General features: G+C 53.8%; 2 protein-coding genes across 2 annotated transcripts; both read right to left on the reverse strand.

Moving 5' to 3' along the window:
• Nucleotides 1–8130: 8130 nt before the first annotated feature.
• Nucleotides 8131–12438, reverse strand: LOC308554542 (testisin-like). The gene is made up of 6 exons (XM_081131762.1): nt 12415–12438; nt 12299–12325; nt 11932–12097; nt 11019–11302; nt 8734–8888; nt 8131–8461 (listed from the first exon to the last, which is right to left on the reverse strand). The coding sequence occupies exons 1-6, from the start codon at nt 12422–12424 to the stop codon at nt 8222–8224; spliced, it is 882 nt and encodes a 293-aa protein (XP_080987888.1). The 5' UTR covers nt 12425–12438; the 3' UTR covers nt 8131–8221.
• A 1119-nt stretch (nt 12439–13557) lies between these two features.
• LOC308554485 (prostasin-like) lies at nt 13558–17628 on the reverse strand (the record flags this gene model as incomplete). Its single annotated transcript, XM_081131716.1, has 5 exons — nt 13558–13788; nt 14504–14670; nt 16096–16310; nt 16892–17021; nt 17511–17628. The coding sequence occupies 5 exons, from the start codon at nt 17626–17628 to the stop codon at nt 13558–13560; spliced, it is 861 nt and encodes a 286-aa protein (XP_080987842.1).
• Nucleotides 17629–18736: the final 1108 nt, after the last annotated feature.

Consider the following 18736-nt stretch of genomic DNA (forward strand, 5'->3'; position numbering starts at 1 on the left):
GAGGCAGCCAATTGATGTTTCACTCTCAGGTCAATGTTTCTCTCTCTCCCTCTCCCTTCCTCTCTCTTTATAAATCAATGAAAAAGTCTTAAAAAAAAAAAAAGATAGGGGCTGATTGTGGGTATGGGTGCTGGAGCCAGATCATATCTAAATCCTGTCCTTTGTACTTACTAGTCATGTGATTTGGGGAGTACGCATCACCTCTGTGTGCCTGGATTCATCTGATATATGTGGATAACAATAGAACCTACTCACAGGATGTATGAGAATTCAATAAGATGCTTCTCCAGCTAAGGGCCTGAACACCAAAGACTTTATGCCATGCAGGCAGGTGTGCAGGTTTTGCTTTGCAGCATCCTTTGAAATCACAGATTAGAAACAGCAGGCTTATACATCTAGAAGAGACCCATTAAATAAACGATGGTGTCATCTCTGTAGCAGAATAGTACAGGAGTGTGAAGAAGGAATGGAACACTCCTGCTGCACTAACACATTGCTCAAGGACACAGGCCAGTGGAGGCAAGGGTTCAGAATGGCCCCATTTGGTTACACAGAAAAAGAGAATGGCCTCGTGTGTGCACAGACAGACTGCTCCGGGGGTGCTGGCTCACCAAGAACTGAAACACTGGTTTCATCAAGATGGCAATGCTGGGAGGACTGGGAGGTGGGGTGGAGGCCCTGTTTAGCTGGCACCTTTACTACCTAGGTTCCCAGGAACAGGGGTCAGCTGCTGTGGCCTGCAGCCGAATCCAGCCCTCTTCCTGTTTCTGCACAGCCTGTAAGCTAAGAATACTTTTTACATGTTTAAATGGTTAGAAAAAATTCAAAAGAAGAAAAGCGTTTTGTGACACAGGAACAGTCTATGATATTCCAGTGCCATCACCCATCAGTGAAGTGTTATCAGCACACAGCGCCACCCACTCATTTGCATTTGGTCTGGGGCTACTTTCACCTACCCACCGGCAGGGCTGAGTCCTTGTAACAGAGACTTTGAGACTTAGAAAACCCAGAGAGATGTGGCAAAAGGGGAATTCAGAGGGACTTGAAACAGGAGGACTCCACATGCTGTGACTGGCTTTGAAGATGAACAGGGCCAGGGGGACTGGGTGTAGGGCTTCTACACCTGCAAGAAACTGAATTCTGCAAACAACCTGAATGAACGTGGAAGTGGGTTCTTTCCTAGTTGACCTGAGACACCTTGACTTCAGCCATGTGAGACCTTAAGCAGAAGGCCCAGTCACACGGTGCCGGACATCTCACCCACAGAAACTGAGAGATAATAAATGTGTATTGTTTTAAACTGATAAAAATAAAAAAGACTCAGAAACCTAAATGTGGCCCTTCACCCACAAAGTCAACTGACCCCTGGTGATCCCTATTTCCCTACTCTGGACCAGTCACAGCCCTGTCCATGGTACTGGCCACAAGGGGCCAGAGCGCTGTAAAGAGGTTCCATTTAACAACCACCTTTTAGGAAAGACCAGAGCAGAGAGGAGCTCTATCCTGAAAACTGTGCCTTTTCCTCTGGCCCAGAACTGGTCTCCCTGGAGAGGATCTTTGGGGCTCAGGCCCTTCCACCCCAGACTCCAGGAACCTTCTGCCAGAAGGAGGCAGAAGAGACCTAGGATCTCACAAGCAAAGCCCTGGGAAGCAGGGGCCAGCAGGCTGCACAAAGGGGCTTGTGTTCCTGCCCCAGCCCAGCCTGAGGGAACTTATGGGAGTTTTGCTGCCAATTCAGGCATCTTCTTCCCAGCTCTAGGTTGGCAGGGTTTGAAGCCCAGAGGAGGGCCTGTCTGGGCCCAGACTCCAGGAAGCACTACCTGGGGTGAGAGTTGGAGGAAGACACAGTTTCTGGCCTGAACAAATAGGGAATGACAGAAGTTGTCCAAAAGTACTCATGAGGTGCATTTTCATAGAGCCAGGAGCATGGTTATAACCGATGCACACGCACACATGTGCTCACACATGGATACACCCTAAACACACACACTTGCCCACTAACCCTATGCACAGGAGCTTGCACACACTCCGCACACACATGCCTACACTTGTGCACACTTGTGTAGGAGGCCCCAGTCTTGGAGGAGACCCGCCCCCTCTTCCACTCTGGCCCAGAGTTGGCCCTGAGACTGAGGGCTCAACACAGGCCCTTTGTCCCTCAGGATCAGGGCTCCCCACCAGGGGATTTACTGGGCATTTACGAGGCCATAATCCCCTTCATGGGCGTGCCCCAGAACTCACTGTGTCAGGAGCCCAGAACAATGGGGCCTTCTCCCAGCAGAGCAAGCCCTGGCCTGGCTGGTTTGTTTTTTGAAGGATGGGTCAGGGCTGGCTGCCCTGGTTTCCCTGCCTTCTGGGTGTGGGGCTTGGGCAGCCTGAGGCACAGCAGACAAGAGGGGCTCCATCCCCTACCATCTCAGCTAGTTCAGTCTTCCTGCCACCCTAATGCAGGGGAGTCCCCTTAGAGGCTGGAACCTGTGTCCTTGACTTAAATCTTAGGTCTCATGGGTAAGCCTGGTCTGGCCTGAGCAAAGGTATAGTAAACAGCAACTCCACATGGCCTCAGCTGATTCCTGGGGCCCCAGGAATCAGAGGAAAGAGCCTGCTGGGGAGGGGAGGGAGAATGACTTTTGTGGTCTCTATGGCTTGCCCTTGAGTGGCTGCTGCCAAGTTGGAAGGCCCACCCTAAGGGGGGTGATTCAGCTTTGCATTTCCGAATCTCTCAATGCTCCCCCACTCATTTATTCACTCACTCATTCAAATTCTCTATTGGATGCCACGCAGTAAGCTAAGAATTTATGTGCACTTTCCCCCAGAGAAACTCAATACTTTTCTTAGAAAACCAGGGCACCCAACCACACATTTTGTCTAATCCTTTATATAATTAAAATTCCATTAGTGTAAGTGTTGAAAATAAAATGAAACTCTACCCAAGTGTCAAGCTGAGTAGAGCCAGGTTGCAACTCCCCAAGGCTGCCCTGGCACGTGTACTTGTTACCTTGTGTATTAGCTCGGGCTGCTGTAACAAATACTATAAACTGGGGGGCTTAAGCAACAGGCTGCACACCATCTGAAGTCCCCAGAACCCCCCCAGCTCCATCTGCCTCCCTCCTTTGAGGGGCTCCACTACGTTGCTGAGGCCCAGCACTCTTAGGTAATTATCCCCTTTGTAAATATCTCCTTGCTGTTTTCTAGAGTTTGGAGGTGTCTTGGAGAAGCAGACATGTGGGTCCAGGCCTCCGTCCTGACCCACCCCCCAGCCATCCCTCCATCTGCCTGTCCTCGAATCTGTTTTACCAAACAGATTTCTGGAACAACATTCAAACAGAACTATGGTTATTTCCAGATGATGGGAGTTGGGGCTTTTTTCTCTTTTTTTGGAATTGCTTCTTTTTTTTTTGATTGTGCCAATTTTACAAAAACAAAGTAATTACTCTTTTAAAAACTGAGATGCATTTTTTTAACCTACAAGTTCACAAAGGATATAAAAGTGGAAGTCCTCAGTGTCAGGAACACTTGGGAAATGGGGGAGTGTACTGGGGACCTTCTCATGGTTTAAAAACCTTAAAAACAGGAAGCCCATTTGACTAAAGCATTACACCCAGAGAAACATTATCCTGAGGAATGGTTAGGAAGGTGTGCCAAGGTTATAAATAAAGATTTACACAGAGGTATCGTTTTTAATGACATTTGTCAACAACTCAGATGTCCAATACCGAAAGGATTAAATCTTTGGTTCTGGTGATTTTCAAAAGTTTCTTCTTATGCTCCTTTCTAACCAGAATGCATTGATTTTATAATCATCGTAAAGCTATTTTTACTTTGTAAAGAAGTCTGGTTCTGGAGTGATGGGACCATTTCTCCTGTCATCTTAAACAGTTGTCCAGGCAGCAGCGTGATCAGGCTGAGAAAGACAGGGTGTGCAAATAAATTCCTCCTTGATCCGCGATCCACGTCTCACATTAAAAGGAGAACGAGCCTCTTTTGCAGGAGGATGATATGGGTACGTGGCTTTCACCTGGCCGGAGACTCCGAAAGGGAAAGGCCTCCTGGAGGTGGAGGAAAAGGGGGACTCCAGTGAAGAAGGCCTCTGCCGAGGGGGGCTGCTCAGCCTGGAGACTGAGAATGATGGCAACAGGGATGCAGGGAGCTGGGGTCATCTCAACACAGATTGGGAATAAGCATTGCTTCGGTCACCTTCAGTTACCCACAGTTTTACATACCTGCTTTATTTAGTAAATATCCAAAGAGAACCCAGGACTCTGCCATTTCCTAACCTGGAGATGAGCGCTTGGGCAGCGACGCCTCAGCTCACCAGTGCCCCCTCCTGTTTTATGAGCCACATGGCAGGGACAGGCCCCGAATGCGCAGGAATCCACCTGAGAAGCTGGAGGATGTCTGATCAGGGCACCCTACAAGAGGGAGGGATCAGGGGAATCCTGAAGATCCAACTTGGCCCTAGAGACCCTGGGCAGCATCTCACAAGTCCCTTATGAAATTCTTCCAAAACCAGGGTTCTGTGGTTAAGTTTGAGGAATTCTGCAAACTATATTTCCTCTTAAAGATTCCTGATATATTTTAGTATATCAAAGTCACTGAAAAATCCTGCAACAAAGAAATTAATTTAACTTTCCCAAACACCTGTGATCATAGAGTCCTTTTACAAACAAAGTCCACCGACATCTCTTGGAAATAACGTTCCGCTGAAACCACTGCTGAAGAGGATCGGAGATGGGGAGGAGGCCTGGGCTGTCCCAGGATCGGTCTGCAGAAGGGGGAGGAAGATGGTCATCTTGGCTCGGCTTTCATGCTGGGCGTCAGGAGTGGGGAGCTCTCTTCTTCTCAAAGTCCTGCTGGCTGGGCCCAGATGAAGGTGGCAGCAGCCAGCACACCCCTAGTGCTTACTCTGTGCCAGGAATGCTTCTAAGTACATTCACTCATTTCATTCTCACAACAGTCTATAGGGTAGGTACTAATTTTCAGGTATAAAAAACTAAGTTGAACTCTCCTTCATTGCTGGTGGAAACACAGCACCGGTCCTTTGGAAGGCTGCCACTTTGGAAGACTGCTATACAGTTTGGAACATGTCTAAATCCAAATAATGCCCACAGGGCCACCCACGGGGTCTTCTGGTAGCTTGAGGGAGCTGTTTCTTCAGATAAGAGAGGGTCTCCCTAGGGGAAAGGGGATGGACTCACTTGTTTCTGAGGTTCTCCAGAGGCGGATGCTGAGGGGGAGCAGGTGTGAGGGAGGGAGGGCCAGTGCGGGGTGGAGACTAAGGGGGGGCTGGCTGCAGCCCGCTTCTCTTTCAAGGGGTGCGGAGCACAACAGAAGGGTCCAAGGAATTCCTCCCGGAGCTGGAGGCAGCCAGGCCAAGGGCAGCACCGTCCTCATTCTCTTTGCATCAAGTGGTGTCTCCTATTCTCACTCTGTCCCCAGGAGCCCATCAGCTTTGATGTGGGGACTTCCTTCCAGGGCCAGGAGGGGGCGCTGTCCAAAACTGTACAGCAGCCTGGTAGGAGCAGAGACCTGTGCCCCCAGGGGTGTGGGAAACACCCCATACCAGGAGGGTCAGGGAAGATGAGGCCTTCAGAGGCCATCTCAAACTCTGTCCAGATGGGACCCCAGAAATCTCTGTAGGGCCAGAACCAGCCCCCGCGCTGCTCAGCAGAGGGGCCCAGAGGACCCACCCACCCAGGTCATCTCCTCTTTCCCAGTCAAGCCCAGCCTTGCAACCAGCCTGCCCTAGGCACCTGGAGGAAAGGTAAGGTATGAATATTTCTTGGTTTGGTCCATTTATTTGTTGACTGGCCATCCCCCCAATGGGGAGGTGATATTCCTGAGGGCAGGTGGGCAGGCCCAGGTCTGTCTGGGTTACTCGTGAGTCATGAACTCCAGGAAATGGAATTGCACTCCCTACCCCCACTCAACCCCCACCTCCACAGCAAGGCCTACACTGGGCCTGGGCTCCTAGTCTGGGTCCTGTAACCCCTTGGGCCCTGGGTGGCCCAGTTAGCTGTCCTCTTCCCCTCCCCCAGCCGTGTCTTGGGTGCCTACACCCAATGCTGCCACTTGGCTGGGTCTATCTTCCTGGTGTTGACTCAGATCCTCCTGGGCCTGGCCCCTGCTGGCCCCACAGGCTGCCAGCCAGGTTGGGACCCAGGTCCCAGTGCTGTTGCCTAGGAAGGGATCATTGCGGGACTCTCATCCCCTCCTGGATACCAGTGTGCCGAGGGCAGGGCCTGAGCAAACAGGGCTGGTTACATGACTGGATCCTGCTGCACACTTTCCAAGACCTTCCTCTTCCCTCCTGCTTCCTAACCCCAGGGGCTTATTCTGGCCCCATGGGGAGCTTCCTAGTCTCCCCAGGACACTGAGGATCTCTAACACGAACCTCTCCAGCCAGCTGGGAATGAGTGCGGTCACCTGGTACCTCTGCACTAGTCAAGATTCCTATTCTGACACGCCAGGGAGTTGTGCATTGTCAGGTGTATACCACTAAGGGGGCTCCCTCTCTATACCTTTCCCTTGTTTTTGAGTCCCCTCTGAACCCCAAGCCCTCTTCCACTTCCGCCTGTTAGGGACCTGACATGATCTGATGGGACCTTGCTCTCCCAGGCAGAGCTGGGTCGGCCTGGCCATTCCATGGCTAGAAGTTGGAGGACATACTGTTTCATTTTGGACCTTGAGTTTGTTGTATAGTCCTGACTCCTCCACTCCCAGAACTTCTGATTGTCTGTTTTCTGGCAGTTTCGTGTTTGTCCTACTCTCCAACCCACTCCACTTCACAGCCTGAAGCCTGCTGACTTCCTCTTCTGATTGCTTTCTGGCTCTGCCACACTGTCACTTTTGAATCTCTTTTCGGGTCCCACTGGATGGGTTTTGCTGTTTTTGTATTCTGGATCTTCAATTTTCTGCGTTTTCACTCTGGACTTGCAGGAATGCAGGCTACGTCATGAATTACTTTTCTATTGCTGCTGTAACAAATTACCACACACTTAGTGGCCTAAAACAGCATAAGTTTACTGTCGTAAAGTTTGTCGGCTAGAATTCTGATAAGTGTCCCACTGAACTAAAAGCAAGGTGTCAGCAGGGCTGCATTCCCTCCTGGAGACTCTGGAGAACCCACTGCCTCACCTTCTCCAGCTTCTAGAGGCCGCCTCGTCCTTGGCTCGTGGCCCTTGCTGTCTTCAAAGCCAGGAACAGTGGGTTGTGTCCTTTTCATATCACATCAGACTTCCTCTTCTGACTCCGATTTTTTTAAAAAAATGTTTTCATTGATTTTAGAGAGAGAAGGGAAAGGGAGAGGGAGATAGAAACATCGATGAGAGACATCGATCAGCTGCCTCCTGCACGCCCCCTACTGGGGATCGAGCCCGCAACCCCGGCATGTGCCCTGACCAGGACCACTTGGTTCATGGGTCGACGCTCAACCACTGAGCCACACTGCCGGGCTCCTTCTTCCAGCTTTAAGGACACTTATGATTACATGGGGCTCACCTGGATAATCCAGGAAAATCTCCCATCTCATGTCCTTAATTTAATCACATCAGTAGAATCCATGGGAGTCAGGAGAGAAGTGCCCACAACCAGCATCCTGGTCCTCCAGGAGTTTGATGGAGGGGCTTGTGTTCCCTGTGGTTTCTCAGAGGCCCCAGTGGGACTGTGCCTCAGTTGCCCACACAGTAGCCTCCTCTTTCAGGCAAATGTCATTGGGTTCTTCCTTCCCTGCCTCAGTTTCCCCACTCCTCACTGGGGCTTCTTGGTATCACCTCCCAAATAAACTACCTGCACCTCAGTCCTGATTCCAGGTCAGGCTTTGGGCGACCACAGTAAGACCAGGAGCACCTGGCATCTGTGTAAAGGGACCACCGGCATGAGCACTGGGGTGTTTGGGGGCGTTTCCTCCACAGTACCCCCACTCCAGTCTTCTGAGCCCCCAGGGACCCTGGTGCTACTAATGCCCTTCCATAAATTATCTTTCTGATTGAATTAACCTGAGAGGGTTCTGTTGTTTGCAGCCCAGACCTGTAATTGGGGAGAGATTTAGGAGTTACGGAGTGGTCTTGAGGTGGACAGGACATGGATGACCATGAGGGAGTCCACAGAATGTTCTGCAAAGCATCAATTAGAACATGCAAATGTGTTTATTAGCAACAGGACAGGAGGGGGCTGGGCCTGACGCAGCAGATGGCCCTGACTCTCAGGAGCTCTGTTGGGCTCAGGCTGGCTGCAGGGCTGGGGCAGCCCAGAGGAGGTGGAGGACCAGCAGCAGCAGCCAGGAGCATGGCCTGTGAATGTTGCTGCGGGCAACCAGCTTCTGCATCCACTTGAAGTGCATACTGACGTTGGTGTAGACACCGGGCCGGTTGGGCCTACCACAGCCCACTCCCCAGCTCACGACTCCAACCTGATACCACAGCCCTTTCTTTTCGCAGGCCAAGGGTCCGCCTGAGTCGCCCTGGGGAGCAGAATGGGTGAGCAGGGCCTGGGGTGGGGCAGGAGGGGTTAACAGAGAAGGTAGGGAGAGCAGGAGGGGCTGTGGAGCTGGGAAGACTGGGTACAAATCCTACTCCTCCCCCCTAGAAGCGGCCAAGTTTCTGCATCTGCAAAGGGGGGCAATGGTCTCAAACCCCTTGGATTGTCATGAGGACCATGGCTCTCAGGTCTGGGGCTGGGCTGGTGAGAGACTAGGACCCAGAAGGCCTGGTTAGGGTGGGTAGGGACACTCACGAAACAGGCGTCCTTGCCACCTTGAGCGAAGCCAGCACAAATCATGTCTCCCCAGATGTTGTGGCTGAAATAAGGCTGTGAGTAAAGGTAGTTACACATAGTGGTGTTTATGACGCCGACCTGCACTTCCTGGAGGGTGTAGGGAGACGGCAGATCTACGTAGGAGTTGAGGGGACAGAGAAAGATAGCATCCTGAGCCACTGCTCTGCCATCTGGTTGGGAGGAATGCATAGGTTACAGGGCAGGGGGGCAGGGTCCCTGGGGTACCAGTGGTGCCTTGATGAGTCCTCTGCTCTAGCCGAGCACCCAGCACATCATGGGTGATGAGCGATATCCCAGAAGGACCCAATGGCAGTACAGGCTGTTAGAGCGCCTCCCTGAGGCTCAGTTTCCCTACAAGCAACATGCAGATGACAGCCCCCGCCAGAGCCAGTAGAGAGACCTTAGCATGCACAGGGGAGAAGACTAATGCAGCTAAGAGGTTTTAGAATTCATACATTTCAAGGCCCGAGCCAAGAGCTTTCCTAGGCACTCCGAGTGCTCCCACAGCACTCCCAGGCTGCAGCGCAATCATGACCCACTTTTAGGTAAGAAAGGTGCACCCGAGAAATGGCAGAGCCTGACGTGAACCCCGGTCTATCCAATACCTAAGTCCTGGCTGGGATCTCTACCTTATCCTGCAGAGGGTTGTGACCACAATAACATCAAAAGTTGACATGTGGCCCCGCCAACGTAGTTCAGCGGTTGAGTATCGACCTAGGATCCAGGAGATCTCGGTTCGATTCCAGGTCAGGGCACATGCCCGGGTTGCAGCTCGATCCCCAGTAGGGGCCATGCAGGAGGCAGCAGATCAATGACTCTCTCATCATTGATGTTTCTCTCTCCCTCTCTCTGCCTCTCTCTGAAGTCAATAAAGATATGTTTAAAAAAAAAAAAAAAGCTGACGTGTGGGCAGAGCCTCTGGTCTGCAGGGCACTCTGCTAAACCTTATGGATGAACGCTTTTAAACCTCAGAGCCACCCTCTGAGGTGGGAACTATTATTACTCCATTTTACAGGTGAGGAAGTTGAGGCACAGTTAGATGAAGTGCTTACACAAGGTCTTCCAGCTAGCACATGGCAGAGCTAAGGTTTACACCAGGCAGAGGGGCTCCACAAGTCATCTCCACGTGTGAGAATGAGGGTGGAGCCTGGGGCTGGATGTGACTACCTGTCAGCCTTGGGCCAGGGAGGGAGGGAGCAGTCTGCCTGGCTGGGCCTTCTGGCTCACACTCATGCAGCCCTTTGGGGCCAGGGAAGTCTGTAGCAGGGGCACCTTATTCAGTCCTTCCTAGGAGAAAGGAAAGGACCCCAACTCTAGAGGGAGGCAGGTCTAGTGTTCACTTTTCTATCCCCAGTTCTCTCTGCCGTACAGAGAGAGCCCTGGCTTCTCCACTGACCCCTTCTGGGGCCTTGGGCAATTTCCATATCCTTGTCAGCTTGCTCATCTGTGAAGTAGGTGTAAAAATGTTTCCAGCCTCATTTGCAAGCAAGGTCCTGAAGGAAAACAGATGGTATCCTGCTACCTCCTGAGTCCCTAGAGCCTAGAACAGTGCCGGGCACAGTGTGCAGGCAAGAGCTTCCTCTGTTATTATTGCTATTTAAGGGTGAGGCAGGGATGGCGAGGCCAGGGAACAGTGTAAGGGGCAGTCCAGGCCGAAGGCCTGTGCCTCCCCCACCTGAGGGCACCCTGGGGGAAGCTGTGCCCAGTGGTTTCAGGGCATTCATGGTGAAAGATAAGCAGGTGACAGCTCCTACTGGTTCAAGGACTTCCTGTAGAGCCAAGGTTGGACTGTGGCTTGAAATTTTGAGACTAGAGAAATGGGCTCAGCACTCCGGGAGAGTAGGCCACCATGGATAGATAAAGAAGGTATGAGCAAGCCAGCGTGGGGAGGTTTGATGGCTTGGGGGGGTGAGCTCCAGGCTGAGGCCTTTCTGACAGGTCCTCCCACCCCACCCCCAATGCCCTTGCACACTGGGAGTATAGCCTGGGCCAAGCTGGCTGCCTTCTCACCACTAGCTTCTGGCTCATGGTCTCTGGGGGAAAGAGGGAACTGAGTGTTGGTATAGAAAGCCCAGCCCTTGTAGGGGGGAGCACAGCAGGTGGGAAGAGAACACTGAGCAGGCCCACGAAGGGTCCCAGTTGTGTAGGGTGGGGGCCGGTGTAGCTGATGCAGCTGGAACAGAGGGTGGAGGATCATGCCCCTGCTCTCCTGCCCCAGACCCATAGCATGTCCCCAGCCTCACCTTCACCTTCTTTGATTTCCCCCCAGCCAGTCACCCAGCAGTCAGTCCGGTTCTGGAACTCAGCGGAAGAGGTCAGGACACAGATGGGCTGGATGTACTTAGTGTAGGTGACAGACGAGGTCAGCCTCAACATGGCAATGTCATTGGATACAGCCCCCAGATACCTGGGGCTCATAACAATACGCTCCACCTGGTAACGGTTGCGGTAGGCCTGCAGGTTCCAGATAGCAGGCTCGGAAGTCAGCTCACCAAACTGGACTGTCCACACAAAGGGGTCAGTGGACCTGGTAGAGAGGAGAGAGCAGTCAGGAAGCCTTATTGGAGGGTGAGACACCTGAGCACACCTGCTCCCATGGTGGTGAGAGGCCAGAGAGGCTGCAACCAGAGCCCCAGAAACTGGGGACTTGGGGGGTGGTGATGGGGCAGGAGTGATCTGGCTAGTCACTCAACCAGGCTGTCACCTCTCAGAGCCATCCTCAGAAAAGAATGAGCAGATGACAGATGCCAAAGTGAGCCACTCAGCAGAGTGGAGTCAAACCAGCTTCAGGGGCCACTGCTGCCACAGGCCAGGCTCTGCCCAGCACCCGCCCGCCCCGGCTCATTCCCCCCACCTGGGTGCTCCCAGGGCGGGACCAGGAAGGTGAAGGCTAAGGTGCCATTTAGGGAGAAGAGAACAAGGAAGTTTTTAGAAAAGAACAAGACACATAAATGTGCGCTGGAACCTTCTGGAAGACCCTTCTGGAAAAAACTGAACAGGGCTCCCTGCAGGGACACCATCAGAACTCCTAAGGATGTGACCAGCTGCGGTGGGGCCTGCGGCTCAGGAGAACATGAGGGTCATATCCGTGTACAAGCGCGTGGTGCAGACCCAGGGTCCCGTTCAACTGGCCACCCCCACCCCTCCGAGACTCACGATTCAAAGCAGTGCGCCGCCGTGAGCACCCAGCGCCGGTTGAGCAGGCTCGCTCCGCAGGAATGGGAGCCCCAGATGCGCAGGCTGCCCTGCCACGGCCAGCGCCCCAGCTCCGCGTCCTTTCCTCCCACCACACGCGTCCCTATGGCCCGTCGGCCACAGGGCCCTGGGATGGACAGACCGACACAGGGCTGAGCTGCAGGAAACAGGCCCATCTGCCCACCCTCGCCCGCCCAGGAGCGCGAAGGGGAGGGGCTCCCCAGGGCTCGTCCTGGGGTCATGCAGCTGAGGTACAAGAGGACGCTGGGGACCCTCCCCCACGGGGTCTGCAGCCGCCCGCCCCTCCCCCCAGGGGCCCATCAGTTACATGTGAGCAACGACGAGTTCTCGAAACCTGGGACGAGAGAGACGAAAAGATGAGGGGCCCTTTGCACTCTAGCCCAGCTGTGCTGCGCAGGGAAGCGAGCGTCCTGGGCGCCTTACCTGCAAACATCGTGTCCTGTTCCGGCCACTCTGGGGGGAGGAGAAAAGGTGAGCTGCCCTCGGTCCCCAGGCGCCCCATCCTCCCCGTCCCCCAAGCTCCTGCCTGAACTCACCCTGCATCTCGAGTTCGACGCGCACCAGCAGCTGCGCCAGCAGCAGCGCCACGACCGGAGCGCCCATGGCTCCTCTCCCGCCGCCTGGCGCCCCCTCGGCTTCTGCCGGCTCCAGGGCCCGGCTGGGGCGCCCCCTGGGGGAGAGGGAACCCTGGCGCCACCTTCTCCAAGCTTGACCTCTCTGGGCCCAAGGCCTTTGGGGTACATCTGACCTCACAGCGCCCCAGCTTTGAATTTCTCCTGGGGCTGGGTCCCCAGCCATACCCCTTTGCTATGGCCCAGAAACCAATGCACCTAAACAACCCCTCTCTTGTCTGCAACCCTGGGATCCTGGCTGCGCGGCTTGCTGCCCCCTTTCCTACCCACTCCTTCTAGGAAGGACCAAGGACCTGGCCCACAGCCAGGACTCCCATGAAAGCGCACTAACAAGTCCTCATCGGTGCCCGTTGGGGCTCAGCCTGTTAGGCTGACCCAGGAAGGGGATCCCTCACAAAACTTGCTTTGAGAAATGGTGGCCTTGGGTCTTGTCTCTTCCTGAGGCAGACAGGCTAATCCCTGCCTGCCCAGGCTGCTCCCTGGCCTCAGGCCTCAGCCCCTCTCATCCTTTGGATTAAATCTCAAAAGTTGAAATGATCTTTCAAACACTTACATTCCTGGGGTTCTGGAACTCAGCCTTGGATGGTGGGGGAGAATCAGGGGACACCAGGTCTGTTCCTGTGGGGGGGGGGTCCATAGGCTGGCAGGGAGGGTGAGAAGGCAGCTTAGTGTCTATGGGGGAAACATGAGAGGTCTGCAGACGGAGAGGTAGAGGTATTACAATGGAGGGCTTTCTGAGGGGAAGGGGCCAGGGAAGGTCCCAAGAGGACAAAGGATTTGGTGAATGGTGGGGAGAAGTCCCTGTGTGAAGCTGTATTCTGCATTCCTGGCAGGGGGCAGGGAGGGAACATGGGTTTGAAATGTGGGGACTGAGGTCTCAAGGTTGAGCTGCATGGTCAGGCAAGCCCCAGGGAGATGGGGGCGCCCCCCGCGGTCACAGAAACAACAATAAGGCAGTGAGGAAGATCCCAGCAGGGCTTGGAGAGAAGCTCCTGTTGTCTGGGGTTGAGCTCTGGACTGTGCTGAGAATCGATGTGGTGTAGACGCTGACGTTGGTGTAAACGCCTGGCCTCTTGGGGAGGCCATGGTCAGACCCCCAGCTCACTACCCCTGCCAGGGTCCAGATGCCATCAATGTCACAGACCAGGGGGCCTCCAGAGTCACTCTGGGGAGAAAGAAGCAGCCCAAAAGTGTAGGGCAGGAGGGCTGGACTGCTTAGGGCCAAGTGCCCTCCTGATGCAGGGGGAAAATTGTGGTTCACAGCCCCCACCCCTGTCCCACCAACCTCCCTTCAGTACTGCTGGCCAGGCCTAATGGACAGAGCATTGGTGGCTTGGATGTTTCTGGAAGGCAGGAGGGTTGGCTGGTTTCAGAATTAGGGATGAAATCCCTGGCAGGTGGGACAAGCAATGTGATGGAAACACCCTATTCTCTGCATAAAACTGTGTTTTTCATAGTAGGGCCTCAGAGGAGCACTTCTGTGTTGCTAATGGTACTGTTCGCTTCATTTTGATGAAAAATATCTGAGATAAAACAATACTAAGAGGCAACGGGAGATAAAGTATGTCTTGCTAATAAGAGCAGTGAAGGAAAGACAGGACCAACCCAGTTCAGAAGTAACCTGCTCCTTAGGAAAATTGGCTCACAGCCTCTGAGTGTTATTTTTAGGAAAGCAAAAAGAAAGCAAAGCTTTAGGGAGAGGGGTAGGTCACAGTTTGCTTAAACACACTTGCAGGCATTCCATGTTCTGATAATATTTATATGATATTTGAAAGGGAGGCAAGGTTCAGGAACATATTTTTTCCTTTTGAATTGACCCTTGAATTTAAAAAAATGTTACCGTCATCTGCTTTGGGGCCCCCACTGGCGTGCTTGCTCACTCTGCAGGCGTCCTTCTGGCCACTCTCGAAGCCAGCACACAGCATGTCCTCCAGGATGATGGGCTCCTGGCTGGGGGTGACAGAATTTTCATGGTAGTAGGTGTCGCAGGTATGGGTGTCATTGAGGAGCAGCTGAAGCTCCTTCAGGGTGAAGGGTGGAGGGAGCGCTGGGGTGGGGAGCGGAGAGCAGAGCTCAGAGCACAGAGGGGACACTGTGGCCTGCTGGCTCTCGGCTGGCTTGCCTACTCTTTGATGGACTGATGACAAGAAGTCATTTCTGTGTGTCGTTCCTCTGCTCCCCGAGGAACAGGAACCTGCATTTGTGCTCAGGAAACCCAGTGATCATGCCAGGGTGGCAAGGTGAGCCTGTGTTTAACACTCGAAACACCAAGAAGACGTGTTCTGTTCCTCCCCGGAGCAGGGCGTGCAGAGGTGAGGCGGGCCTCAGCCTCCCTCCTGGTGCCGGGCAGGGCAGTGGGGTGGACACAGCAGGGGCCTGGGCGCGAGCTGGGACCTGGTTTCATAGCCCTGCCCGGGGACTGTGGTCAAGTCACTTCCACCAAATGGCCTTACTTTTCTTGGCTTCCCAAGGGTCAGATCAAAAGTGGGTTGAGTAGCACCCCTCAAAGCATCACGTCCACCTGGCACTGCAGAATGTGACCTCGCTTGGAAATAGAGGCTTTGCAGATGTAATTAGTTAGGACGAGCTCAGACTGGATTAGGGTTAGAGTGTCCTCATAACTGACAGAAAAGGAGACACCGTAAGACACACATGGAGATGGCCACATGAAGCAGAGGCAGAGAGAGGAGTGACGGAACCACCAGAAGCTGGAAGGGGGAGGAAGGAGCCTCCCCTAGAGCTTCTGAAGGGAGGGAGGCCCTGTGACACCTTGATTTCAGGTTTCTGGCCTCAAGAGCTGGGAGAGAATGAATTCCTGTTGTTTGAAGCCACCCGGTTTGTGGTCATTTGTTACGGTAGCCCCAAGACACTAATCGGAGGTGATATTACAAACATGATGATGATGATGGTAGTTGCTGATAAATACTGAGAACTCACTCTTGCTCGGCCCTGCTGGAAATGCCTAAAATACATCATTCCATGTAACCTTCATGTGCACATGAGGTTGGCACTCTTGAGAGCTCCACTTCCCAGAGGAGGAAACCACAGCCTGGCAAGGCTGATGGCGGCCACTCAGCCAGGATGGGGCAGCCCGGCTCTGACCCAGCCCCGTGTGGACCGGGTGATGGGTGAATTCTGTGGGTAAACACATAGGTGACACAGGCACTAGCCCATCAGAATGGTCTAGGCCCTGGTTGGGCCGACATCCCAGAGCCCTCTGCTAAGCCTGGCATTAATCCTTTGGTTATTGGATGCTGGGGGGATGGACTGGGGAGCCCAAGGTGGGGCCTGGGGCAGCGGGTCTCAGGTGGGGTCTACATTGGCTGGGGCTGTGCCAGTGAGTGTGGGTTCCATGTCTGGTCTGAGTGAGGGTGGTGGCAGGTGCAGCTGTCCCTAGGGAGTGTGTCAGGACCAGTCTCCACTGAGTCATGACCCCCACCCCCACCCCACCACCAGCTCTGGGTGTTCTTACTTTGATTCATGTTGGTGTTTCCCCAGCCAGTGACACAGCACCAGGTGCCATGACCCAGTGGGTCTCCGAGTTTGGGGAGGCAAACTGGAAGGATGAGTTCACTGAAGGTGACTGCGGAGGCCAGCTGCGCCAGGGCAATGTCCCCACTGCCGTGCACCTCCATGTAACTCGGGAGGGTGATGACCTGGGCCACGGCCTGGAGTGCCCAGGGCACCCTGGCCGGGGGGTAGGAGAAGATGGTGCCCAGCATCACAAAGTAGGCGGACAGTGGTTGGTTCTAGCAGCCGGAAATCAAGGGGTGTCTTTAGGCTATGTCCGGGTCCCATGGACGAGAGCTAAAGACAATCTTGATTTGAGGGTCCTAACATTACAAAAGGATTTTTGTGTGAGTTGAGCACATGCCAGCAATGACAAGCACCTTGTTTAATCCACAAGCAACCCTGCACGGTGCCAAATTCTTCCTATTTGGGAGATGAAGTCACCTGTCCAAAGGCCACCCAGTTGATAAGTAGTGGCCTTGAAGCTTTGGATTTTCAAGGGACATCCTAGTGTGGGAGCTTTTGTTTTCTGGAAAATGAATGCTTTCTTGGGAGGGCCAGTGCTGAGTCTGTCTCCTCCCCCACTCTCTCCCCAGTGCCCAGCCTGGGGACTGGGGGAATCCTGAGTGGATAAGTGAGACCCTAGGAGGACACATTCCTGGCCTGTCTCCTGCCCAGGCTCCTGTTCAAATGGGGAAGGGAGGGTGTCGGGGAGGGGTGAAGGGCAGGTCCCAGCTGGCCCTGGCTCAGATCCTCGCCTGCTGAAGCAGTGGGCTGCAGTCAGCACCCAGTCCTCGGTGATCAAGGAGCCCCCACCCACATGCTGTCCATAATCCCTCAGGCTGACCTGCCATGGCCATTGGCCTGATGCAAGTGCGCATTCACACGCTGCAGGGTAAGGCAGTGGCTGGGTTATATGAGGTCCCCTCTGAGCTCTCCTCACCCTGCAGATCTGCCCTTGTTTATCCCTGCCCCTTGTGGACTGACATCTTGTCCCCTTTGATGTAGGACCCTCTCTCTATGGGAGGACTTATGACACTGCGGGGAGCTGCACAGCAGCTGAGTTGGGGAAAGTAGACCTGGGGGCCTGGATTGCTCAGCCCAGCTTAGTGGGGACAAGTAAGGTCTGGCCAGCTTGTGGAGGTTCTGAAAGCAGTGATATAAAATGCGTCTGGCAATGGAGTTTTGGTGGAAGCCAGAGGTGCTGAATCTGGGGGAGTGGATGCTGGCCCCCAACAATTGGGTTTCTTAGAGGACCTGCCCAAGTACAAGGCTATCAGGACAGGGTTAGGATTACATATCTCTCTTTACCTGTCCCCCAAAACTCAGGCCTTCTCTCCTGCACTGCCTGTCTCCTCACCCCGATATTTGTCTTACCTGAGTCCAGGTTTATCCGTCTGGCATTTTCCAAGGATAGGTTGAATGGGAGAGCTGGGGGGCTTCCCTGAAGGATTTGCAGGAAGGACAGCAGGATGGCCATGAGGGCCAGCTCCATAGTACCTTCCAGATGCCACTTCTGGGCTGACTCTTGGGGTCACAACGTCCTCAGACACACTCAGGAGGGGGAAGATGACTATAGCTCCAACCCAAGTGTCTGGGCCTGTCCTAGGGTGGGGCTGGCACCTCTACTCCATGTCCCCAAGCCTTTGGCCCTCACACTGTTCCTGGGCACAGGGACCCTGTCCTCTTCCACATCCTTGGAAAGACCCTCAGGCCTTCCCTCCCTGCCCTGGCCCTGGCATCACAGTACCAACCTCTCCCGCCACCTATGGGGCACTTACGGTGTACCGGCACTCTGCCAACCATGCCACCTGCCTCTTGCCTGATTCCCCAGGAGCCTTTACGATCCCCATCTTATAGCAGAGGAATGGAAACTGATAGTTGAAGGACTTGTTGAAAGCCCTTCAGGCACAAAGCCAGATAAATCTACTTGGTGCTGTGTATGGTGCCCAACACCCCTGGAGGGGGAAGGGGTGGGGGAGTAGAACTGCAAACTCTGGGGCACATCCCACTTTGCACCCTTAAGCATTCATTTTCAACCTGGGGCTCTCGAGGGCCTGAGGTGGGACCAGAGTGTCTGGGTCTTGAGAAGGGGACCCTTTATTCAAGGAGGTGGAGCAGCTGGAGGAGAGGAGGGATTTTCAACCTGAGAAGATGACACCCCAGTGATATTCTCCTCTGACCACAAGTAGCAGGCACCTTGACATCCATCGCCCCTGCCCTGGGCTGCAGATGTGACCCTGGCCTCTTGGTCAGAGGCCTTACAGAGGTTGTGTGGGCCAGAAAGGAGAGCTGAGCAGCCTTGGGCACGGGCAGGGAGAGGGCTGTGGGAGACTTCTGATTCCTATGTTTTTTCTTTGTTTTTTTTGGTTTTTTTCCCCTATGTTTTTTCCACTTGCCAAAAAGTACCCATCCTTCTGATGCCCCCCTCTCCAGGAAGCTCTTCCTCCAAGGGCTTATTACCCCAGGGGGCACAGTGGGTCTCAATAGCCCCAAATGCTTGATCTAGGCCAAAATCACGCTCAGCGAATACTCCAGTGTTATTGCTTTTCCCTTCTACCTGATCTCTTGATTTCTGAGGGAAAAAATGTTGATTTATTTGT

Source organism: Miniopterus schreibersii (genome assembly GCF_964146895.1).
Source record: "Miniopterus schreibersii genome assembly, chromosome: 3".
Classification (NCBI taxonomy): domain Eukaryota; kingdom Metazoa; phylum Chordata; class Mammalia; order Chiroptera; family Miniopteridae; genus Miniopterus; species Miniopterus schreibersii.